Source organism: Helianthus annuus, chromosome 6 (assembly GCF_002127325.2).
Source record: "Helianthus annuus cultivar XRQ/B chromosome 6, HanXRQr2.0-SUNRISE, whole genome shotgun sequence".
In the NCBI taxonomy this organism is placed as follows: domain Eukaryota; kingdom Viridiplantae; phylum Streptophyta; class Magnoliopsida; order Asterales; family Asteraceae; genus Helianthus; species Helianthus annuus.
In genome coordinates, this window is record NC_035438.2 from 83,811,137 (window position 1) to 83,838,376 (window position 27,240).

A 27,240-nucleotide genomic window follows, 5' to 3' on the forward strand; every position below is an offset into this window, starting at 1 on the left:
GTAGAGCCTATAACGACCAAACTCACGCTACGTAGCACCAAGGGAAAACAATCAAACTCCCGCCGCGTAGCGTGGTGGGGAAAACCTATTTTATTTTTTTAATTGGTATTATCAGAACCGATATCAATATTCTCTCTTTATAGTTTTCCGATGAGTCAAGCCGATAACGACCAAAGTCATGTTGTGTAACAACAGGGAAAACCGATCATTCTCCCGCCACACAGCGCGAGGGAAAAAAAACCCGATATAGATATTCGGTTTTATGTTTTCCGATTAGTCGAGGTGATAACGACCAGAGTCGCACCACATAGCATGGGGAAAACAATCAAACTACCGCTGCGTAGCGCGGTGGTAAAAACCTTTTTTGTTTTTTAGTTGGAATTATCAGAACCAGTATTGATATTTGCTTTTATCGATCTTTGCTTTTATGGTTTCTGACATGTCAAGCCGATAACAACCAAAGTCACGCCGCGTATCATAGAGAAAAACAATCAAACTCCCACCGCATAGCACAGGGAAAAAACCTAGTTTATAACGAGACATGTTGAACTAAACTCACTAATGCCTAAACTTACATTTGTATTGTGATGCCTTGACCACAATAACACCCAACTAAAATGTGTTAGAGTTAATTACTGTCTTCATCCCTGTGGTTTGTCAAAAATCACTATTTCAGTCCATTAGTTTAAAAATTGCGATTTCAGTCCCTGTGGTTTCACTTTCGTAACCATTTCAGTCCCTGTACTTGCAGATTAAATGGATTGAAATGGTTACGAAAGTGAAACCATAGGGACTGGAATGGTTACGAAAGTGAAATCACAGGGACTGAAATCACAGTTTTTAAACTAATAGACTGAAATAGTGATTTTTAACAAACCACAGGGACGAAAACAGTAATTAACTCAATGTTTTATTTGTAATGTTTTCAAAACTGATAATTTACGACTAAAATTTTCTGCTTATGGCTAAAACTTTTCGCTAAATAAAACGGGTTTAACAAAATTTTCCAACTTAAAAACACAAGGTAGTTACGATTTAAGCTTAATATAACCGAAATATAAACTATTTTTGTAGGTTAATGCTTGTTTTATATGTTAATAAAACATATGAATCACTTTGAATTGAATGGAGAGCGTAGAAGACAAATTAAAAGGAATTGTGTTTTGATACTTTGATAGTCATCACTCAAATAAAAAGGTCAAAATCTATATCATATATAGCAAAACAAAAGAAGGCAGGATGTATTACATCAATTATCTGAAAATGAACCGGGTCAGAAAGGCCAAAACAAAGGGGCCACTAATTGCATCTATGCATGTAATACACGATCAATTGGTTCTTGGAAATATTGTAGACAGATGAAGATTGCCTCCTGTTTGCAGTAACAAAATCAGTACAAATTCCCAACAAGGTTATATGCAAGTGCATTAAGAATAAATCATACCTCTGTTCGAATTGTTCGGCTACCTTGATGAGGGCATATGTTCAAATATGTGTTAAATATATCCCTCGGTTTTTTTCCCTGAAATAACCAACTTTATCATTAAGTTTTCAAGCTATGCGTGGAGGAGGTTCGTTTGAGAACCATGAAAAACTTGAATATGACGGAACCAGAACCCTTGGATGAAAAAAATATAATGAAGGGGAGCAAGATTAAGTAACCCCATGTATACATGAATTACAAAACACATATACATAAGGTATGCACATGTGCATAGGTCGATATACATGTGATTATATTAATCTTGACCCTTAAATTTTTTCTTATCTAAGGCCAAGATTGGCTTCCTCGGTTCTCAAGTTTTTTGTTGTTCTCAAATGAATCTACGCTTGCTAGGCCGGTGCGTTTAAGCCTAAAACAAATCCCCCAACAAAACAACATATGAGGTATAGCAATACAAGTCATGACAAATTCACAGACAAAGAGAGACCTTGAGATTTTTGTCTACTTCGACGCACTCTTCCAGTCCAGCAAGTCCGCCGAAAGCAATCAACAGATGCCTATCAAATATTAACAACTTAATTCAGTTACATGCAAGTCCATTGAATCTAAAAGTAGATATAAAGATACATCAATTCTGCCTTAAACGTCTAGATATGTTACTTTAAACTACAAAGAAACTATATTGATATTGGTTTGGATCCCACAAGATCCTACTACTTTGATGTAGCAACCAAGAGGAAGGCTGCTGTAGTGAGACCGCGTAGAAGTATTAGTATAATAATATTTACTTGTTCTCACAACGGTTACTTCTTCACTTGTTTATAAATATACTTGTTCTCCTAGTAGTCAACGGCGCACAAGGAGCTCGCCTAGGCGCAGCGCAGCCATACCACCTTGTGACCATCAAAGCGCTCCGCCGAAATTCACGCCGAATTCTGCAAATTCTGGTCTGAAACCTAAGCAGTTAATGCGGTAAAAAATCGAATATCGGTCAAGGACCGATATTTGAGATATTGGCAATCGCGGGGGGCAATTGGTAATTTTAAAATCATGCTAAATTTTATATATATAGCAATTTAACACTAACAATTCAGTATACTCTCCTACCATTAACAAATTAACCTTTTGCAACTTGCAAAACACCAACAATTGTAGCAACTAAGAACTGGTTAAGAATTAAAACACTAACAATTAACACTTAGAACACCAATAGCAGCACTAAGAAGAAAGACAAATGGTAGAACTACGAAGAAAGATCTTGTTATCGGGAAAATTGGTGATATATCGGTCAAATATCAGCCTAGTATCGGTCAATATCGCTGATGGTACCGATATCTCACATGGGGACCAATAATAACCGATATATCGGTGATATATCTATCACGATATTAACTGAAACACTCAGAATTGGCCTGAAACCAACCTAAACTAGCCCTAAACCATAGTTGTTAATAGCGGCTATAGCGCGCTATGTAGCCATGCGACGTAGTGTCGCTATATGGGTCATAGCGACAAATAGAGATGATAGCGATTGTTTTTTTTTTTTTTTTTTTTTGTAAATAGCAATTAGATATACCTATAAAATAGCTGGATTTATAGGTTTTTGTTAAATATACATGTAAAATCATATATACAAAGGTATTTTGAATTTTTGATGTAATATACATATAAAAATTTTCAAAATTCTTTTTCCAGTGTAATCGCTATGTATAAAATAGCCGTCGCTATTCGCTACGTAGCCTATAGGTGCCTTGTCGCTATTTGTCGCTATTCGCTATCGACAACTATGCCCTAAACAAGCCTAAAACATGTATAAAGCCCTAAAAATGGTCTGTTTATGTTGTGTCTTGCTTTAAAAAGCCCTCGTTTTTTAAGCGCCTGGCGCCTGCAGCTACCTAGCTTGTTTTCATAATGGTTGCTTCTTAACTTGTTTTCATGGAAGGGTGAAGTACACAATATATCCACAAAGAGTGAATTGTTTATCACGTCTATTGGAATTTCGTTTCTGGATATTAATTAGAGTTTAATCACTATCTTGCTTCTAGATAATTACAGTTTTAGTTTGAGATTAGAATATAATAGGATGTTGATTGGTTTCGCATGTCCACAAAGTTGCATGTTTGTTTTTTTCAACAAAATATATACATGTATATATGCTTTGAGCTTTTAGTCATCTTAAAAGAAAATATTCTCAATGTTTCATAATATCTAACGAATCATAATAAGGAACAACGTTGTGTCCACAGCCATGGTACAATACCTGAAAGATGGTAACCGAAGCTCTGATGACTTGACAATATTGCCATGCTCTGAGGTACCAATGAGATAATCATATCCACCCTAAATAATATACTGAAGATGAAAGAAACCTGGTGTGCAAGAAAATAATAACATATTTAATCAAGAAAATGTGTACCTTATACGGGCAGCCGTTTAGTGCTAAACTGATATTGGCAGCATATCTTACTTTATAGCCCCAATACATTCCTTCTTCCCTAGGTTTCGATGATGAGACAACCGCACGTGGCTCATCTACAAAATCAGACAACACAATTCACATTTCACACCATTGCTACCGAAAATTGAATTAAACAAATTTAGAAGAGACTACACACACACACATAGGGGTCAGAAAGCATTTGTTACACAGTTGAAACACAAATGAAGAAAAATTATAAATACCATCGAGTCGGCGATTAGTTCCCATGGCTAAAGTCACTCTTGTTCCAGGCTCAAGTGCTTGATCAATTACCACATTCTGCAAGGAGGGATGATCTTCATTTAAACAAACATATATAGAGCTCTCTTGATCTACATGGAAAACCTCTGGACCATATATATATATATATATATATATATATATAGAGAGAGAGAGAGAGAGATAGGTAGGTGATGTCTTGTAAGCATGCAAAGCCAAAAAGTATACCGAGGATCAGTTCTTATTCAAAGGAATTATGTTTCACTCAAAAGAATTTAACATGTGGTTTCTTGTTACATTTTTTTAGTAACCATGAGATCCCGTTACTGGTAAACTCAATGACATGAATATTACTTTACAAACTGATGATTTGATTAGCACTAATTCTCTCTTTATGTCTATGTAAACAAGCTATTAATCCGAGGTGCCAACCAACTTTTATTACCTACTTACTGATTATAGCATCTTGGGTGCATGCATATTGGATTTCACTAGCATGTTAAAATGTTTAACAGCACAGAGTGACGCTTGCATGGAATGACATGTGGCAAGACTTCAATGAGGCATATTACATAAGTGTCGCTCAGATTCTCAAGGTGGAGCTGATTTAAGAAGATGCATACACAAGACATAACTATCATATTACTAATTGCATCATATAAATGCCGGAAAGAGCTCTACATTTAAGATCAATCATTAAGATGACGCAAATACAAAATATTAGTAAGATCTATGTAATTGTTTGTCATTGATACCGGATGCATATAACAATATTAGTATACCATGCAGATATTGATTAACCGGCACCGCATACCTTACTAAGCCCCACATCCACAAGCGTGCTGCCAGAACTTGGAGCTTGTTGCATGAGTGTGACACCTATTAAGTAATGAACATAGATCATCAAGTTTTAGTACACAGATTGCTAAATACAAAAATTTATAGAGGAGCCGAAGCACTTCAGAAATGTCATATTTTACTATGATAATGCATTTGAATCGACATTTAAGAGAAAAAAAACAACCTTCTCTATATGGACCCCATTCATGCTTTCGAAGATGATGTGGGGCATCAAGCGGTGGCAGCAAACCCTATAAAATGCCACAAAAAGCTTAAAAAACTAACAAGCATTTACTGATTAATAGAGCATGAATCTACTGGTTGAATGCGATTTGAAAATGTAAACACATTAGGTTCGCACCACAAATCTTAAGCTGTTATGTTTTTGGAAAAGAGCCTTTCTCAAATATTGTGGTGTCTCCAGATACTTCAAGATCCTTATCAAGAAAGCGGCACCACTTTCGTTTTCATCTGAAGTGTCCTTAGGTGTCACATCTGAATCAGCCATTGATTCGCTTTGGTTATCAAATATGATCACCTACAAACACAAAACCAAATACACAATCGTATACATCAGTGAATTTATAACTTTCTACAAATGTCATTTTATATACGTAAAAGAAACCAAACCCTATGCTTTCCATCCATCCAAGATAACTTAATTAACAATGCTGTAAGACATCTCTTTTATAACTTAACAACAAATGGCTAACCTCCGTAATAGGTTTCATATGTTGTTAAGGAGACAAAATGGTACTACAAATTTAATCATTGATCATCTTTTGTTATTGATCACAAAAGGGATAAACCTCTTTGACCTACCCATTGTTTCCCTACACCCTTTGTTTAAAAACGCATGAGGCGCTACGAGGCGTTTTGGTCCCAAAAGCCGACGTGCGAGGCGTGCATCTATGTACGACCAAATAAGCTTTATATACAACCAGATGTTGTGTCTCTCTTATCTGTTTTAATTATCAACCTACTTATCAAGTTAACCTTTCATAATTTCTTCAACCCTTAGTAGTAAGTACATATAAACCTCCTAGACGCCCTAATTTTGACCCGGAACTACATGAGGCACACCTTTCTAAACCAAGCTTACACCCTACCCCAAGTAGTTAATGATGGAAAGCTTCTTCTTGTTCAATCCACGAACATTCTACAATCATATTCAAGTAATCCAAACAAAACATAACTAAAGTTTTAACCTCATCAATCCGGAAAATGGTGGCGGCACGCGCGATTTGGCCAGCAAGCTGCAAACCAGCAGAAAAAAATTCAGCCAAAACTTAATACAAAAACTACAAATTTGTTAACTTCACTAAAGAAACAAGCCCATCAAACTGAAAAGCTACTACCCAGAAAGATAAAACCTAAAAATTTCAGCTTCTTTCATTGAGACATATCATCAAACAGTTGGTGTGCAAATGGGTATTCATTTACAAGATCAAACCAGCCTCAAATAATGAGGTTGAAATGGGTTATTACCCGAGTAGCGAGCTCGAAAGACTGGGTATTATCGATTATAGAGCCAGGAAGAGCGATGGTGACAGTTGGAGGGGTGACGTCATCACCATCCGCTACAAAGCTTTTCTGCTCTTTGTCTCGTGTCTTGTGCTTTTTCTTCTTTTTCTTCTCATGAGAGCCACCATTGGAGACATGGGTTTCTGCTTCAGGTTCAGCTTCATTTCTCTTCTTTGTAGCCATTGTTATTGTGTAACGACGGTGTATGAAACCTTTTGTGTTCAAGTAGGGAGGCTAGGCGTATAAGGATTCAACTAGGGTGTCACGTTCTCGCACACATTAACACTATGATCCCGAATCTCATTTAATAGAAGATGGGAAGGAAAAAAAGATAAAAATATAAAAAATTATGTTTCCGAGTTTCATTTAACAAGGGAGGAGAGGGAAGAAAATATAACCAAATATGACCATATATTCATCCTCCCAAATTGAAGAGATCAGGAAAGAAAATTTTCCTTCCCCTCCTCCTGTTAAATGAGACTCGGGAACATAGTGTAAAGCATCACCCAAAGACGATATATGTTATGGGGTTTGATGGGGCGTCATGGGTGTCGCATCATGGAGTGCGAACACCGCTACATAGGGGCGCCGTTGAGGGCTTGGTTACTCGTAACACCCTCTTGGTGGTGTGAATGGTGTAAAAATTGTGTTTACAGATGTCACATGGCATCACTTTTAGTCAAGGTTGGAGCCCCTCCATAACACAAAACACAATAAGAGCATTCACATCCTATGCCCCATCCCTATACCTATTTTATGTTGAGGAAAAGTGGCAAAAAACATAGAAGAAACGCCTTGTATATTTGTATTCCTATATTAGAAAGTTCGTATTCGCATTCTATTTTTAGAAACCTTACATTCGTATTTCAATTTCAAACTCACAATCCGATGCGTTAATCTTAATGGAATTCATGTTTTATACTTACCATGTTAATATCCATACTTGTTGGTTATCCAAACAATCATCCAATACGCGTTTATAAGCAAAACTAAGACTCATTAAACTTTAGGAACGTCACTTATACGTACATCACACTTGCATCATACTTGATACATTTACGATGCTTGAAAAGTAGCAAAAACACAATTTCGTAACTCAAACAAACCAAAGTTTAGGGGCCAAAATGAAAGAAAAACAAACTTTTGTAGAAAATAAGCATGCGGCGCCCCGCGGGAAACTTAGGGTATCCTCCCCTCAGGATGCTAGGAACCCTAATCCGCAGAAACATGTTTCCTTCATACGGGCTGGTCCATTTTCTCACATCTTTTCCTCATCAATCAACATTCAAACACCATTAAACACTAACACTAAACCTCTACTATATAACCAAGCCTCCATTCACTAGTTTCACTTTTCCAAACCCTCTAAACATTCTCCGAACTCTTCAAACTACTGAAATTATCAAGTGAAGGCAAAGTTATCCTAAGTTTAAGTGAGCTTCCATCTCACTTTCTTCATGTCTCTTCACTTATTCTTCTTCTTGAAAGTTTGGAACATCTGTAAGAGTGTTTCCACAAGTTTACCATGGTAACTAAGGTGGAACATCACCATTTTGAGGCCCAAACTTTCTGTTTTGATGTTATCTTTTATAAACTTTTCATAAACTCATACATCTTGTGAGAATCTTGCACCTACCATGCCTCTAATCAAACCTATGGTTATGGGCTTGAGTATAGTTGATTCTCATAAGTTTAGAGGTCTAAACACCTCCCAAACTTTCTGTTTTAACAAGATCTTAAACAACCTACGAGTGTTAAGACCATCCAAGTTCATCATCTTCAATATGGTGAAACTTGTGTTTTGGTGAAAGTGTGAACCATGGAAGCCTTGGCTTTCCAACTATGTTCCACTACCTCACTTGCCGATTTACTACGTTCATTGTAACACCTCGGAAATTCAAAACAAATAATATGGCAACACGTGTCCAATCAACTCTCAAATATTCCCGGTAAATTGGACGAGAGGGACCAAATGCGTAAAGGTGTGGAAGTTTGGATGTGGAAGGGTCAAACATGACAAAATGCCAAACTTTTGGTTCTGAAGGTCCAATGCGGATGATGTGCGTAAAATACAACATATAAATTATATCAAATACGGCGTAAAATCAACCGTTTTCAGTACTAATGTCGGAAAAAACTTATTTCTTTGTTCTTTTTTAATTAACAGGATCAAAAAAGCTTAAACGGGCGAAATGAGCAAAATAACAGCAAAAACCAACATAAGTACAAAGAAAGAGGATTGACACAACTCGCCAAGCCCCCATCCACATCCAAACCAACAAAATAACAAGAATCAGAAGCTTTGGCACGGGGCCGTGCCCACCAGGCATGGGTCGTGCCCAGTTAGGATTCTCTGCAAAAGAAAAAGACAACAACAAAGGACAAATCAGAAGATCAACACGGGCCATGCCAAGACAAAACGGGGCGTGGTCAACTCTAAGATTCACATAATCTGAGAGAGTACAGCAAGTACATTGGCCACGGGTCGTGCCGTTGACGCACAGGGCCGTGTTAGTACGACGTCTAACACTGCAGTGAATGAAGAGGAGAGAGATTGAAGGCCACGGGGTCGTGCCAGGCGGGCACGGGCCGTGTTGAATGTCTGATTTCAGCTATAAATAGGGGTGCTTGGTTTCATTCCAATCCATCCCTTGGTAAACCACTTCTCTCACACTTGCTACCACTCTACCACCACTATAACACCAACACCAACACCCACCACCATCATCCATCTTCCATCATTTAGAGTGTGAAGTAGTCTCGGGATCCAGAGTTCTTGTCAAACAAAGGTCATGCTTGGCTAAACTCTTACATCACTTGGTGAAGATAAATCTTTTATGTATTACTTTTTTATTTTCAACCTTTGACTTCTTTTTATTTGGGTATGTATTAATGACTTTAATAACCAGTTTTTTATATTGAAAGCGAATTTATCTAATCATTTTTCATATGTTGTTGATTCACATATTTGTGTCTTTACTGTCTATATAAAGCACGTTAACTACTTGGAAGGGGGTTAGAAGGGTGGTTGGGTAATTCTATTTCTCGTTCAGTGTATAGATCCTGCGAGAACCTGGTTCAAGCTTAGTAATACTTCACAGATGGGCGGTATTGTCCGCCCTGGAAGAAAGTAAGAAACCGCTTGAATCTGTTATCTATAAACTACTATTAAAACTTTAAACCAACCCGGCGAGGACTGTATCCCTACTGACTCAGACCAAAGGGTTGAGGGTAACGCTGCCTGGAAGGGGGCCTACCACTTTTCGCATTAAAAGCTTACTTAATTATCTTTCAATAATCCGACCTTGCAGGGTCGTATCCCTGCTGACTCAGACCAATAGGTTGAGGGTAACGCTGCCTGGAAGGGGGCCTACTACTATAACTTAAAGATAATCTCTTAAAATGCCCAAAGTGCGGAAATCATTAAAGGATACATAAAAGAGGAGTTGGAACCAAGTGATTCCTTCTTGTCTATTTGTTTTTCCTTATATTTTATTTTTGCTTTCTAGTTTATCTTTTTATAACTTTTAAAATCTTTTTATCAAAATTTGGTTAGATTAGACGTTAATGATAAGCCAGTATTAAAAGTTCTTGTGTCCTTGGACGACCTCGGTATCTTGCCATCACTATACTACGTCCGCGATGGGTGCACTTGCCCTAACGAGTGTGTAGAGTGATAGTATTATATCGTGTTTTATATATTTAAAACTTGAATTTGCGAGTAAAAAGAGAAAAAATATATCAAAAAAAATATAACACACTCATATCACGTGAAGTTTTTCGCGCCGTTTTCGGGGACATAAGGATTTTAAGAAAGCTTAAAATTAGCGGCCTAATCAAATTCTAAACATTTTTCAAAACTGTGCGGCCGTTTTCAAAACTTTTTCTTTTAACAGTAGGTTTAACACGGGGTCGTGTTACTGGGACACGCCCTTGTGCTACAAATTTTTATAAAAACCTTTTCAAAAGCCCAAATACAGATCTGCCCACGGGGTCGTGCCAGTTCAGCACGGGTCGTGGTCAACAATCTGTTAAATCTTAATCTTCTGTTTTATGATCCCGAGGCTCGTTATTCTTCTGGGTATCTTCAAATACAATGGATTACTACTCAAAAGACTACACCTACTACATTGAGGATGATTATGAGGAAGCTTATTGTACCATTTGTGGTGAATCCCATTCGGTACAACATTGTTACCTTTCCAAACAATCAACCTCATACACCACATATGAAGAACCAAGGTTTGAGCTTCCAAAGTCAAACTTTGACTAGGATGCCAATCCGTTTGAAACATACGACACACCACCAACAATTAATCCCGAAGCCGAAAGCCTAATACAAAGTCTCAAAAATCTAGAACTCTTAATTAAGAGATCTCGTGAAAAGGAGGAGGCCTTTTGTACTAAAGAGGTAATAATCGAAGAGGTAAAAATAGAAGAGCAACAAAACGAAAAACTCACACATTAACCAAACCAAGAAGAAGGTAAGTCTAAAACTCACGATTTTGAAATAGAACAAAATTTTCAAGAAATTCACGTTTTACAACCTTCTTTTGAAAATCATTGTTTGGTATCTTTTCATGCCAAGTTTTTAAAAGAGTTAAACACTACTACTAAATTCGAAGAGTTAGTTAGCATCACGTTAACAAATGATCAAACTTCGCTAGTAAAAGATGAATGCTATGAACTAAACATAAAACCAATACCATGTTTTTTTTTTCAAAACCTCTTTGTTAATAACGTGCTAAATGATAAAGATCTTTGTGTCAACATAATGCCAAACTATATTTTCGAAAAACTGGGTACTAGTGATTTTTCTCCTCTTAAAATTCCTATTTTTCTCTCTAACCAAAAAACAAATAACGCCACGGGAATTGTTGAAGATGTCTTAATTCAAACAAGCCAAGCGGTAGTACCAACCTACTTTATCATCCTAGATGATACCCCCCTCGTGTTGGGACAACCGTTTCTAAAATCCCATCAAACCATGACCAAACGAAAGCAAAACAACCTACCACTTTAATTAGGGGCCGACAAAAGGTACGTCAATCTCGATGAATCAATGAAATTCCCAATTTGCAATGACGACCCCCTAATTGAAGATGAAGCGGAGCCACCCGATACAGAAGAAATAGAAGAACAATTCATCGAAGAGGAGGACGCCATCGAACAAACCTTTTCGGCCATCGATCTTAATAAAGAAGAAAATAAGCGGTCTCTTGAAGACCCACCGCCACTCGAACTCAAGGAACTACCAAAAGGTCTAGATACGCATTGGATGAACACGATAAGCTCCCCGTCATCATTTCTTCTAAACTAACACTTTTTGAAAAAGAAAAATTGATAAAACTTTTGAAAAAAACATTAAAACGCAATCGCCTGGAGGCTCATAGATATCAAAGGCATCAATCCTTCCATGTGCACACACAAAATTTTAGTGGAATATAACTATAAAATGGTAATACAAACACAAAGAAGAGTAAATCCAAACGTGCAAGAAATGGTTAAAACTGAAGTCATCAAGCTACTAAACGCCGACTTATCTACCCTATCTCCGATAGCCCATGCGTAAGTCCTGTCCAAGTAGTGCCAAAGAAAGGAGGTATGACGGTAATAACTAATGATAAAAATGAACTCATACCAACGAGAACCGTTACTGGATGGAGGGTTTTGTATCGAAAACACAGCAACAAGGAAATACCACTTTCCTTTACCATTCATCGACCAAACGTTAGAAAGACTATCCGGTCATAAATTCTATTGTTTTCTCGATGGTTTCTCCGGGTATTTTCAAATTCCCATAGCACCAGAGGACCAAGAAAAAACAACTTTTACATGTCCCTACGGAACTTTCGCTTATCGATGCATTCCTTTTGGTCTATGCAATGCCCCCGCTACATTTCAATGTTGCATGGTGGCTATCTTCCACGACATGATAGAAAAAACCATGGAAGTTTTCATCTTTTCTATCTTTGGAGATACATTTGACCAATGCCTCGATAACCTTGAACGAATGCTATCCCGATGTGAGGAAACTAACCTCAGACTTAATTGGGAAAAATGCCATTTCATGGTATCTAAAGGAATAGTACTCGGTCATAAAATCTTAAGCGTAGGAATGGAAGTGGATCGGGCAAAAATAGATACTATTTCCCGATTACCTCCACCATCCTCCGTTCGAGCCACTCGAAGTTTCCTAGGACATGCCGGATTTTAAAGGCGGTTTATCAAAGCCTTTTCAAAAATCTCTAGACCTCTAACAAAATTACTTTAAAAATATGCACCATTCATCTTTGACAAGGAATGCAATAAAGCTTTTCTTACCCTAAAAGAAATGCTAGTCAATGCACCAATCATGATAGCACTCGATTGGAAACTACCTTTTGAAATTATGTGTAACGCAAGCGACTTTCCAGTTGGAGCCGTCTTAGTACAACGAAAAGAAAACACTTTCACCCAATATACTATGCAAGTAAAACTCTTAACGATGCTCAAGAAAATTATACAACAACCGAAAAAGAGTTACCAGCCGTAGTATTTGTTTTTGATAAATTTCGTTCCTATCTTGTTCTTTCTAAAACAATAGTCTATACGGACCATGGCGCCATTCGATACCTTTTTAAAAAACAAGATGCCAAACCACGTTTGATCCGGTGGATTCTTCTCCTCCAAGAATTCAACATTGAAATAAAAGATAAACGAGGAGCCGAAAACACCACCGACGATCATCTATATCACTTAGAAGATCCCGCTTTGAAGCTAACTCGGGAGAACTCATCAATGAAAAGTTCCCCACTGAATCCTTGGAGATGGTCGAATATCAAGAAGAACCATGGTACGCCGACTATGCTAACTACCTCGCTAATGGCATTCTAGTCAAAGGTTGGTCACATCAACAAAGAAAAAAATTCTTTACCGATGTAAAACACTATTTTTGGGAAGACCCATATCTTTTTAAAATATGTGCCAACCAACTCATCCGACGATGCGTCCATGGTCAAGCAGCAAGAAAAATTCTTTGCCATTGTCACGAAGGAACGTACGGAGGACATCATGGAGTCACAAGCACCACACGAAAGGTACTCGATTCAGGATTTTATTGGCCAACCATCCATAAGGATGCATACAATTTAATTAAAACATGTGATGCATGCCAACGAGCAGGTAATATCTCATCAAGAAACGAAATGCCTCAAAATGGCATTCTTATTTGTGAAATTTTTGATGTTTGGGGTATGGATTTTATGGCAAGATACCGAGGTCGTCCAAGGACACAAGAGCTTTTAGTACCGGCTTATCGTCAACATCTAATCGAATCAAACTTTTAGAAAATATTTTTAAACTAATAAAAAGATAAAAACAGAAAATAAAATAAAATAAAAACAGATAGATAAGAATGAATCACTTGGATCCGACTTATCTTTCATGTACCCTTTTGATGATTTCCACACTTTAGGCATTTTAAGAGATTATCTTAGTTATAGTAGTTGGCCCCTCTTTTGAAGGCGACGTTACCCTTAACCTAGTGGTTTGAGTCAGCAAGGATACAATCTCACTAGGTCGGAATATTGAAAGATAATGAAGTAAGTTATTAATGCAAAATGTGGTGGGCCCATTCCAGGCAGCGGTCACCCTCAACTCGATGGTCTGAGTCAGCAGGGATACAGTCCTCACGAGGTTGGTTTAAAGTTTTAATAGTAGTTTGTAAATAAGGGGTGCAAGTGATTTCTTACTCTCAGTCGGGCCAGTCATTCCCGGCCAATACATGGGGTAGTACTAAACTTGCCCCAGGTTCTCGCAGATCTATACACTGAACGAGACATAGAATTACCCGACCACCCTTCTAACCCCGTTCCAAGTAGTTAACATGCTTTATATAGACCGTAAAGACATGAATATGTGAATAAACCACATATGAAGAATGGTTGAATAGATTCGCCTTAAATACAAAAAACTATTTATTAAAGTCATTAATACATACCCAATTATAAAGTTGCCAAAAGATTGGAAATAAAAAAGAAATACATAAAAGACATGTCTTCACCAAGTGATGTAAGAATTTAGCCAAGCATGGCCTTTGTTTGACAAAGATTCTTACTATCAATCTTGGATCCCGAGACTACACACACACTCTAAAAGATGGAACATGGATGATGGTGGTTGATGATGGTGTTGTAGTGGTGGTGGAGTGATGGCAAGTGAGAGAGAAGTGGTTTGCCAAGGGATGGTTTGAAGTGGAACCAAGAACTTCTATTTATAGCTGAAATCAGAAGCTTCACCATGGCTCGTGCCCGCCTGGCACAGCCCCATGGCCATCTCTCTCTCCCCCTTCCTCATTAACTGCTTGTCAGATGTTGTACTAACACGACCTGTGTGTTAATGGCACGGCCCGTGGTCAAAGTACTTGTTGTACTATCGTAGATTCTGAAAATCTTTATGTTGACCACGCCCCGTGTTGGCTTAGCATGGCCCCGTGTTGGCTGCCAGTTTTGTCCTTAGCAGTTGTCTTTTTATCTGCACAACATCCATCTTCGGACACGACCCCGTGTCAAGTCTTCTGTTCTTGCTATTTTGTGGTTTGGATGTGAATCGGGGCTTGACGAGTTGCGGAAATTTCTCCTTCTTTACATTTATGTTGGGTTTTGCTATCTTTTTGCTCCTTTTGCAAATTTAAGCTCTTTTAACCCTGAAAATCAAAAGGGAACGAAAACACGAGCTTTTTCCAACATTAGTACTAAAAAAAGGGTTGCTTTTACGTCGTATTTGATATAATTTATTTGTTGTATTTTACTCACACCAGTCACCCACAAGTAAAATAACTACTCATACTCTCCAAAACGAAAGCATCATCATCATGATAGGGGTGATGCCCTTACCTTGATGATTAGCTCCGCTTTACAAAAATTTTCACCGAGTTCGGAGTGATTTACTTACCTCGGCGATCGTTACCAGTTCTCTTTTGTTGCAGAAACCTTACCCTTGAGTTAGGAGTGACGTCTATATCTCAACAGGGAGATTAAATCGCAACTTGACCCACTCCGTGAAAACCACTCGATTAAGTCTTATACTTGAATCATTCATCATTGTGTCAAAATTTTCAACTTTTGCATGAATCTTAAATTCCATTGTTTTGCCAAACGCATTTTAACCCTACAACCTATTTACGCAAATCACTATGTGTGATAATCCCATTCATGCCTTAAATATTTTCTTACACAGTTTTCTAAGTCTTACAATATGCTACCTTTCAACCTAATTGGTCTAGTAAATCCTTGCCCACGAATTTCATATTTGATCTAATCACTAATAAACACTCACATTATTCTATTATACTAAAGACATTTTATTCCCAATAGGGAACCAAAAACTTTTTTCATATGCGTATAATTCTTACAGATGTCGCTTCGTTTTAACGTTAACCTCGCTTAGCTGGTAAAACATAATCAACCAAGAGTCAACCTACCCAATCCCAATGAATACAAATAGTGAACATACACAGCCTAGAGACTTCAATTTACAACGATAGACCCCAACATAGAACTAGCTTTCCTATCGGTAATTCTATCAACGCCTTAGAACGAGGGTAAAACACTCTAGACCTCTTACAAACCTCTTCTACACTCACAACCCAAGAAACCCGGTAAGAACTGTACCTAGGGAACCTCTCATTACCCATGATCGGTAACTCACTTGTACATCATGTCGTTGTGCACCAAGCGTCATACCTCTAGACACTTAGTTGGAGCCCAACACCCTACCATCAAACTACCACTCAACTAACCTATCACAACCATCGTACTGGTCCACCTAACTCCTCATACATACTCTAGACATAATAACTCCACGCATACACAACAAGACAACGAAGCTTGACTATCTATAAATCTGTTTTTACTAGAAATTTTTTCAAAACCAAGTTTTCCACAAAAACTTTCAAGCACGACTTTTCTCATTATGGTGTAAAATAATTTTAACAAAACCAGCTCACTGCCTAAAACTCTTCTTAAAATCTCTAATACACAATTTTAAATCTAAACATGTGGGAAGGAAAATTCATAAGACCGGACAACCTACGACGTATACGAATCCAATTTTTTTTAAAAAAGGTGGCACTTTATAAACTACATCTTTTGTCATAAAATACTACTTTCTCCCAATTGTCACACCCCAACCGATGGCGGAAACATCGGGATGAGACAAACAAATTGCTCAAAACTTCATAACACTATGTGACAATATAAATCAAATTCAAATTTTATTTCAAGACTAAAATGTCATACAAAGATTCCAAATAAAACACCACATTGTTCATAACATAACATTAAAATAACAAAATTTATCTAGGTGTGTATCTAAGTCCACCTAAATTGCATTTCTTCTCAACATCATCTCATCAATCAACCTGCAACATGTATTATAATATATCAACAAATAGTTGGCGAGTACACAAGTTTTCATACATAGCATAATATAGAATAAAATTTTTTAAATTCTAATATCCTACATGAATCATAATGTACAAGTTTACTAGCATGCTGAAACGGTGTACTATATGTTCAAACCCAAGAATCCAACACATTAATATAGCCTATCCCAAGGAATAACGGGAGGTTAACATGTTTAACTTAACAATACCCCAAGTTTCGTGGGCGGTGCGTTAATCCTATAGCGCTATAATTGTTAAGGTAGGGTAGCAAAGTTAATGAAACATGTATCGACACAAATAGTTTACATAGCATACAAGTCTAACAAGCATCATATACTTTCATGTTAAAGCATGGATAGTGCAATCAAAATAGTTTAAGTGTCATGTGATTTTGTATAACATACATGTTGCACCCAAAAGTGATAAAAGGTAAAACGAGATCGAGTATACTCACGGTTTTGCAAGCTTCCTACTTGATATCCCACGAGTGTTTGGTTGTTTAGGTTGGAGCACCTTGTCCTTCTACATGATGAAACATAGGTGGGTGAGTATGGAGAGTTTAACGGAAGATTTAAGATTCGGAGTTTCAAAACACATGAAAGTATACATATGAAAAATAATCATCTAGCACACATGACACTTGTTCTTGACACTATGAAACTTGAAAGAGTTTAAATGTTTTCATGGGACAAAAGCCCATTAGAATTGTAACAAGCATTATGGTTCTTAGATGATGCAACCTACTAGCTTGACAAATGATCATTAGTTCATCATCAAGAGTTTGGTTATTTGCATAAATTATATAGATATTAATATGTCATATAGGTCAAGCATGAGGTAGAGGGATGAATCCCCCATTGAGAAACCTCTTGTGTAATTCATACAAATCATGCATGAGGTAGGAAGAACAAGTCTTTCATTTAGGTACCTCTTAGGTGTTCACCACTACACTTGATGTCATAAACAATTAAGGAGGGTCATGAACATACAAATAAAGAATGAATAAGTACAACTAATCTAAGGAAATCATCAAGTAATGTGTGGATTTTTAAGTAGGATAGCCCAAGCTAGTCCTATAATCACACAAACATCAAGCTTGAAGCTTGTTCATTACTTGTGGGTTAAACCCTAACCAAAACAGAAAGTTTATGAGCTTTTAACCTCTGATTTTAAGTGTCGCAACCTTGTTTTTAAGCCCAACTAACCATTCAATTAATTATGAGCATAAGAACATAGGAATGTGTATGAGAAACCTCAAGTTCAAGCTAGTTTAACAAAGTTTAAATCAAAGCAGAAAGTTTGTTCACTTTGGAGCCTGTTTTGGTGATGTTCCAGGCCTTGGTTTTCCTTGGAAAACCTGTGGAATCATCCCTTAGGTTGTTCCAAGTGATGGAGAAAAAGAATCAATGAAAAAGAATAAGAAATGAGTGAGTTATGCATACTTGAACAACTTAATATGAATCTGTTCCAAGTTCTTGATTTCCAACAGATTGAGAGTGAATTATGAGTGTTGTAAAGTGAAAAATGTGTGGAGGATAGTTGGTTTTGATAGGGAAGTGTTGGTGTAGGTTGTAGTTGAGTAATTGATGTGAAAAACAAGTTTAAACTCAAACAAATCACCAAAACCCGCCAAAAAACGTGCCTGATTAAGTATGATCTCGACCAGACGGGCTCGCGAGCCGCGAAGCACAAAGGTGGGCTCGCGGGCCGCCAGGGAGTTTAGGTTGGGTTCAAGTTTGATATTTTGACATTTTCACCCCTAGACTTCATAATTTGATGTTTTAAGGTGTATTTAGATGTTTTAAGCACAATAATCATAACCAAGGGTATGTTATGCAAATGAATCATAAATCAAATATAAAACAAGTACAAACATGTATAATTGTCAAGAATAAGTGTTGTATTTCACATAAATTGAGTTTAGGGGGCATATGTTTGCAAGTTGACATAATAGCACATAGTATGAAAAAAGTATCACATGTTTAATGTTTTTTTGAACGTATGAACATGTATGAAGTGTATATAACATAAATGTAACGAAAATACGAATTTCATTATGATCCAAGTCTCAGATTTTACAACGATTACAATGAAACGACGGATACAAGAATACAAAGTTTCCAAAAATAGAAATACAAGCAACGGTTTCTAAATATGGAAAGTATGAAAAAGCAGGGCGTTACAGTCTCCCATCCTTTAGGAAATTTCGTCTCAAAATTTAGGAAGGAGTAACGAAAAGTTGCGGATACTTGGTCTTCATATCACTCTCGAGTTCCCAAGTAAATTCAACGCCACGTTTTCCTTCTCATCGAACCTTAACGATAGGAATTTGACTGCGCCTCAATTTCTTGACACATCGGTCCATGATTTCGACGGGTTTCTCCACAAAATGCAAAGTGTCGTTGATTTAGAGATCTTCGAGAGGAACTTGAAGTCCTTCTTCAGCAAGACATTTCTTGAGGTTCGAGACATGAAACGTTGGATGAACGTTGTTGAGTTCTTGAGGTAAATCGAGTCGATAAGCCACCTTGCCAATCCTCTCGAGTATCTTGAAAGGACCAACATAGCGAGGGGCGAGTGTTCCTTTTTTTTACCAAAACGAACTACTCCCTTCCAAGGAGATACTTTGAGGAGTACATGATCACCAACGTTTAACTCCAATGGCTTACGTCGTTTGTCATCATAGCTCTTTTTTCGACTTCTAGCCTTGAGTAAGTTGTCACGGATTTGAAGAATCTTATCCATTGTTTCTTGTATGAGCTCAGGGCCAGTAAAATGTTTGTCACTATTCTCATGCCAGCTGATAGGTGATCGACAATTTCGACCATACAATGCCTCGAAAGGAGCCATTTGAATACTGGAGTGGTAGCTATTGTTGTACGAGAACTCGATCAATGGTAAATGCACATCCCAACTACCACCAAAGTCGATGACACAAGAACGGAGCATGTCCTCTAGGGTTTGGATAGTATGTTCAGTCTGTCCCTCCGTTTGAGGATGAAAGGTCGTAATGAGATTCAAATGAGAACCCATAGCGAACTGGAAAGTTTGCCAAAGACGCGAAGTGAAACGACCATCACGATCAGAAATGATGTCGAGAGGAATACCATGACGACTTATGATTTCGTCCGTGTAGAGTTGAGCAAGTCGTTCAACCTTGAAATCTTCACGGATAGGGAGGAAATAAGCAGATTTGATCAAACGATCTATGATTACCCAGATACTATTGTGACCAGAAGGAGTACGAGTAATTTGGTTATGAAGTCCATAGCAATGCTATCCCATTTCCAAACGGGGGTTTCAGGTTGTTCGAGTAGACCAGAAGGTCGTTGATGCTCGGCTTTGACTTTCGAACAGGTGAGGCATTTAGAAACATACGTGGTAATGTCTCTCTTCATACCATGCCACCATAGGATGTACGTAGATTATGGTATATCTTGTCAGCACCAGGTTGAATCGAGTACTTGGATTTGTGTGCCTCATTCATGATAAGTTCACGAAAATTGTCACGATCTGGCACCCAGATGCGATCGAGATAGTATTGAAGTCCATCAGATTTAGTCACAAGTCGGTCTTCAGTTGCACCACGTATTTCTATGAATAAAGTACCTTCCTTGGCTGACGAATATTGCACTTCACGAATGCAAGTGTGAAGGTTTCTAGAAACTTGAAAACGACAAACGCTTCTAACATGAGTCCTATGACTAAGAGCATCGGCCACGACATTAACTTTTCCAAGATGGTAGCGAATCTCGCAGTCGTAGTCGTTAAGTAATTCCGCCCAATGTTGCTGACGCATATTAAGCTCTTTTTGGTTAAAAATGTGTTGTAGGCTCTTATGGTCATTGAAAACCACACACTTCGTACCATATATGTAGTGTCGCCAAATCTTTAACGTAAAAACAACTGCGCCAAGCTCTAGATCAGGGGTAGTATAGTTTTTCTCATGTATTTTGAGTTGACGAGAGGCATAAGCGATGAACTTGTCTCGTTGCATAAGAACAAAACCAAGACCATGGTTGGAAGCATCACAATACACCACGAAATCATCATTCCCATCAGGGAGAGCAAGAATCAGAGCGTTACAAAGGAAGTCCTTAAGAGTTTGAAAAGATTCCTCTTGCTCAGGACCCCAAGAAAAAAGGCTTCTCTTTTTGAGTAAACGAAGTGAGAGGAACGATGATCTTTGAAAAGTTCGAGATGAATCGGCGGTAATAACCCACCAATCCTAAGAAAGAACGGATTTCGGAAGGAGTTTTAGGCGCGGTCCAATTCTTCACTGCTTCGATTTTGGAAGGATCAATGTGGATTCCTTTTTCACTAACAACGTGTCCAAGGAATTGGACTTCTTTGATCCAGAATTCGCACTTGGAAAATTTCGCATATAGGCGTTCGACACGTAAGAGCTCGAGTATGAGGCGTAGATGACGTTCGTAATCGCCTTGAGATTTAGAATAAATGAGGATATCATCAATAAAGACGATTAGGAAACGATCCAAATAAGGTTTACAAACGCGATTCATAAGATCCATGAACACAACGGGTGCATTGGTCAAACCAAAGGCATAACCACGAACTCGTACGGTCCATAGCGGGTGCGAAAAGCGGTTTTTAGAATATCCTCTTCAAGAACACAAAGTTGGTGATAACCAGATCGAAGATCGATCTTGGAGAAGCAACTAGCGCCTTGAAGTTGGTCAAAGAGATCATCGATACACGGAAGGGGATAACGATTCTTGACAGTGAGTTTATTAAGCTCACGATAGTCGATGCACATGCGGAACGAGCCATCCTTCTTTTTGACCAAAAGCACGGGTGTTAGGATCTGAGTTTCTTAGATTGTGTTGTTTAATTAGATGGAAAGATGAAACAGAGAATTGAAGTGCAACGAAAATGGAAATAAACTTTAATCACACAATCATGGAAGAATAGCTTTAAGCATACATGATTTCATTAAGCTAAAAGATTGTATCTATTTCAAAATTCAACTTATGCATGCATGCACTAGACTCCCCCTCGGCCTGAGCTCAGTGATTTGTTCGTACAAGATGACTTGTGAAGAAAGAGCTAATGGAACAGTACAGAGTACTATTCTATTTATAGTACAGACGAAGCCACTAAGCATCTTTGCTGACGTCACCATTAAAGTGACATCTAACCTCCTAACAAACTCTAAACACTATTACATATAAACACTGATTACAATAGACACTGATTACATAAACCACTGATTCAGCTTTCCACTGTTGTAGTCTAAGCACTTATGTTGAGCATCAGTGCTTTCTTCAAAGGGTGAGCAGTCCTTGAATGGGTAGTGCTTTGGTCTTCAATAGTGCTTGGGAGACATCAGTATATAGAGCTTCAGTTTTTATTCTTCATCAGTACTTTGGCTTATCAGTTGTTGAGATGATCAGTGCTTGGAGTCTATTAGATGCTAGAAAACCACTGTCAAGGGGAAAGTCTTGAACAAGCTCTGCTTATGATGATCAACTGTTCTGAACAAGTTTTGGCTTTCTTTATCATCTGTTCTTCTGGGCTTGAATGCATGGACCAACAATCTCCCCCTAGAACAGATGATGCCAAAACACTTCATTATTCATGATCTTTATTGTCTCATCAACATTTCCCTAACTTGCCGCTTGAATTGCGGTTCAAAGTTAAGGGAATCTTCATCATCCTCATCCCTGCAAAGTTGAAGTTCTAAGAGATCTTGGAGGTCAGCTACACTCAGGCCTAGTGCATCCTCCCTTGATATATGTTCAACTACTCCACTGGACTTGAGCAAGGTCAATACATGGGTCTTTTGATCAGACTTCCACTTTAGTATTTTTGAGTTCAGTGGGTTTCTTGGGAGAGTTTTTATTTTTGATGAGTTTGGTGATGGAGGCTTGCTCATGAATCTTTTGGCAATTTCTTGTAACTTTACTGAGTCAGGACTCTCTTCAATCATCTGCTTGATGACCACTTTCATAATGTCAGCTTCTCTTTCTGCATCTTCTTCATCAATCTGCTTTTGCCTTTTTCTTTGATTTAAGGCAATGATAGAAGTGTCAGATGATGTGAACAATGTTTTTAAAGAGAGGGCCTGCTGCTTTGGCTCATCAGCCTTTTTGTTCTTGTATGCTGGTTTTTTGGTGTTGTAGGATCTGTCTCTCTTAGTTTTTCAAGCTTCTCATAAACCATGTCAGTATACTGCCTTGACCATTTTGAAATGTTCTTTGCTTAACCATACTTGGCTGCAACCAACTCAGCTTTCTTCCTCTTGTATTCTAATGTAAGATCTGCAATTGTCTTTTTATACTTATTCCAGTCTGGTGTGGACCTTTTCATCTGAGGATCATTCTTTATTCTTTCAATTCTGTTGACTTCAGCTTTGAGAGCAATAAGTGGCCAGTCTTTGAATTGTTCAACTTTGGCAGGATAAAACTTTTCATTCATGATCAGCTCTAAAAGATCTTTCCTCAGCTTTTTTTGTAGATCAGCATTTGGTGGTAGATTGGACATCTCTTTGCTTAAGTCTCTTGCATAGTCTTCCAATTTCTTTACTTTACTAAGCCCAAGCTGCATTCGACTTGAGATGCTACTATCACTTTCCCTTTGACCTTCATACTTGGCTTGTAATTCAGCTTGTTTTGCCTTGAGTTTTAAATACTCATCCAAGTTCTTTGGAGGTCTAAAGCCATGAAGGGAAGGAAATTTTCTTTTTGCATGATCATCTACTGTATAGAACTGCCTCATTTCATTTTTAACTGCATGCAGTTCCAGAGGATAGTCTGCTGCTAATGGAATGACTCTTGAAGGATCATGTCCTTCAAGTATTTTTGGGTCAGTAAATGGGTTTGATAATGATGATGGTGGAGGAATGAATGGTTCAGGATTAGTTTGAATGAAAGGTGTAGATGATATAGGAGTAGGTGTTGGTATGTCATCATCATGCACCTGAAACTTCCTTTTTCTGGTGTAAACCTTTGTAGGAGAAGGGATTTTTGTTTGGGATTTTGAAACAGAAATGGTTATAGCTTGGGAAGGAATTTTGAGAGTGGTGGATGGCTGACTAACAACTGTTGAAACAATTGGTGTCTCAACCACTGTTGTCATAACAACTATTGAAGCGTCAACAGTTGTCTTCCGCTTTTTGGCAGGAGGTTTTTGTGGTGAATGTAGTTTTGGGTTTGTCAGTGGTTGGTTTTTCTGAGCCATCAGTGGTTTTGAGACCATCAGTGGTTGGCTTTTTGGGTGTTTGTTTTCTTGTCTGTGGTTTTGAGAATTTGGCAAGTGGTGGTTTGTTATGTTTGAAAGATTTCTTCCTGGTGGAAGTGCCAACATCCTTTGTTTTCATTTCCCATGATTTTCTTGCATTTTGTTCCTTTCTCCACTGCCTTTCCTTTGTCTCATTCTGATTCTAAATTGTCTTTCTGTTTTTCTCCGCTTCATCTGCTAAAAGATTAAGGGTTTCATCAACTCCTTTTTTCCTTTCATTTGCAGGTGTTTCAGCAGTGGTTTCAGAAGACTTCTTTTCTAATTCTGGCTTTGTCTTTGGAGTAGGTCTACCAACTTTTTTCATGTCATGTTTCTCCCCCTTTTTGGCATCATCATCTTGATCATCATTATCTTTGTAAATGGATGCAAGGGTAGTGCCAGTAATTTTAACCAAGGCCTCTTTGATGGCTTTGATGTCAGCTTGAGTATCCTTGTATCTTGCATCAACCATATTTCTGAGTAGTGCCATTTAATCGTTGTGCTGAGTTTCTGCCAATTCCCTTTGAGCTGTAACAATTGGCTGAACTGCATTCCATAGCTCGTAGGAATATTGTTATGGAGTGGGTTGACTTTTGGAAGCTTGAACCAGAAACTCAATGGATGTGTTCATTTTTGTAACAATTGTTCCAAAGTAGAAAGCCTCGCCGTCAAATCTTGGTATTTTAAACCATCACCCAATTTAATGGGATCATCTGATTTCCCAGTAGTAGTGGTTGCATCAGCTGTTGGACCAGGAGAAGTCTCCAATGGTTCATCAACTGATGCCCCTTTTTCTTGGTACTGGGGACTTCCCTCTGCAGTAGTTACCTTAGTGATCACACCAGTGGTTAGTTTGAACACACCAATGGATACCTTGATAGCATCAACAGTGGTTGCCTTCAAGGGAGTCTTATTTATGTAACTACTGTCCAGATGTAGATTAGTGGATCCAACACCTGCAGTAGCTGCTCCACTTGAACTACCAACAGGAATTTCATGAAACTCCTATGGTGTAATGTCCTCAGCTGTTTGTGGGATAACCAATTGAGGGATTTCAAACACAACCATTGTTGTGGTTGTACTCTCAGTAATGTGTTGGTGAGAGGGGTTGTTTCATGTCTGAAGCTCAATGGCATCAAACAGGGGTATAATAGATGGTGGTAGTTGTGATGAGGGGATAGGAGTTGAAAGAGAATTTGCCCAGGGAGAAGGGCTATTAAACATATCCTCAAGTGAGGTATATGCTTCATTTTGTGGTGTCCCTGTGCTTACAACCTGTTCCTTTTGTGTGGAAGCAGGAGGAGTTGAGGCTTTTGGTGGAGATCTTTCCAACTGTTGTGAGGAAGTAGCAACAGTGGTTATTGGTGACATTTGTGTTGTCACTGGATTAACTTATGGGATCTCATCTTCCAGAAGGTCCTTTTTAGAGGGTTTAGTGGGCCTTTTGGATGTCTTTTTGGTCTTTTTAGGGATTTTTGGTGGGGGTTGCACAACAGTGGTTGTGCTGCTGTGTTCACCAAGAGCAGTGGGCTCAACAGCAGAAGTATGAGGAGCAGATGTGGACTCATCCAAATGTTGCTCAGACTCCTTTGTTTGTGTTTTGGAAGGTTTTGACTCTGACAATCTTGTAAATGTTTCAGCAGAAAGACTGTTTATTTGAAAAGAAGCACCTTGGACAAGCACTTGTGCATTGTCTTTTGGTACTTTCTGCTGTAAGTAGTAGCTCAAAAACCTTGGAAACAATAAAAATGGTTTCTTCTTTCCTTTGATATTATTTACATTTTTAACCAAATCATTGAAAATCTCTTGGGAGTAATTGAAATCAACTTTAGCCATAATAGCATATCCCAAGTATTGAATTTTTAATAGAATTTCATTGAAAGCTGTTGTTTTATTTGAAACACAGATGAGCAGGGTATGCAATAGAAACTTCCTGGGAGGTGGAATTCTCCCTTTTGCAAAGTGGCTTTTGTCATTTGTCCCACATACCCTCTTTCGATCAAATCAGTTTGATACTCATCTTTCGATCAGATCGTTCATCTCAAAAATTTCTGATATGGATTGGGGTGTGATGGAAACCAGAATTTCTCCTACTTTAAATGTAATTGCCCAAGGCTTTTTGTCTTGAACTTCCAATTTTGCATTTTTCCATAAATCTCGTAGGGTATCTTGGTAGATAGGTGCGTTGCAGGTCAACAAAGTTTTATACTTTGAAGATGAGAGAACATCAATGATCGAGTGGAAATCTTTGTTTTTACTTATTTTCTCAAGTGTACAAAGGTAGTTATGTGGGTTTTTGAGAGCGAAAGCCATGGTGATTTGGAGAAATTTGAAAATGGAAGAAAATGATGAATGAAAGATGGAAACTGCTTTTGAAGGAATTTTGAATTCGATACGGCAGCCAAAACTCAATTTGGAGGTTTATCAGGGGTTTTATAAGGGTGAAAAAGTGAATGCTGATGTGGCAGCAGTTACAAAGATCTGACGGCTAAGAACTGTCCACGTGACAACCTCTGATGGAAGGTGGAAGACAGTTGTTTAGGAAACCACTGATGGACAATATCAGTCGTTCTCAATAGTGAAAAATGAGAGCAGTGGCTGATTTTAACTATCAATGGATAGTCATCAGTGATTGAAACACTGATGTTTGGTCAACAATGCTTAACAATGAGAATGAGGAAACAGAGGTTGTCTTTCAGCAGTGGAAGATTTTTAACAATCAGATGTTTGAACCAATCGGTGGTTATGACAGACTTTTAAGGATTAATGAAAAATTTCATTCTTAACTATGTTTAAAGGATGGATTTCTGATTTTCTGAAAACATTTTAATGCTTTTTATTCATAGAAAAACAAGATTTTGCTTGTTATTCCATGTTAAGCATGCCAATCCTAGAGATCAAGCTTTCAAAGGTGGATGTGTCTAATGCTTTGGTTAGCACATCTGCCAGCTGATCCTTAGTTGGAGCATGATGTAGAGAAATCAAACCTTTTTCATAGCAATACCTCACAAAGTGATGTCTGATGTCAATGTGCTTGGTGGTTGAATGTGAAACTGGATTTTTGATGAT

At 38.0% G+C, this 27,240-nt stretch overlaps 2 protein-coding genes across 2 annotated transcripts; both read right to left on the bottom strand.

The window, feature by feature from the left end:
• Positions 1-1,146: 1,146 nt before the first annotated feature.
• LOC110898351 (putative methyltransferase C9orf114 homolog) lies at positions 1,147-6,792 on the bottom strand. The gene is made up of 11 exons (XM_022145125.2): positions 6,471-6,792; positions 6,191-6,238; positions 5,344-5,520; positions 5,167-5,233; positions 4,957-5,021; positions 4,127-4,202; positions 3,861-3,976; positions 3,705-3,784; positions 1,932-2,001; positions 1,445-1,522; positions 1,147-1,372 (listed from the first exon to the last, which is right to left on the bottom strand). Exons 1-11 carry the CDS (start codon positions 6,687-6,689, stop codon positions 1,310-1,312), a joined length of 1,059 nt encoding a protein of 352 aa, XP_022000817.1. The 5' UTR covers positions 6,690-6,792; the 3' UTR covers positions 1,147-1,309.
• A 13,534-nt stretch (positions 6,793-20,326) lies between these two features.
• On the bottom strand, positions 20,327-20,731 carry LOC110901132. The gene has a single exon (XM_022147980.1). It carries the CDS (start codon positions 20,729-20,731, stop codon positions 20,327-20,329), a length of 405 nt encoding a protein of 134 aa, XP_022003672.1.
• Positions 20,732-27,240: the final 6,509 nt, after the last annotated feature.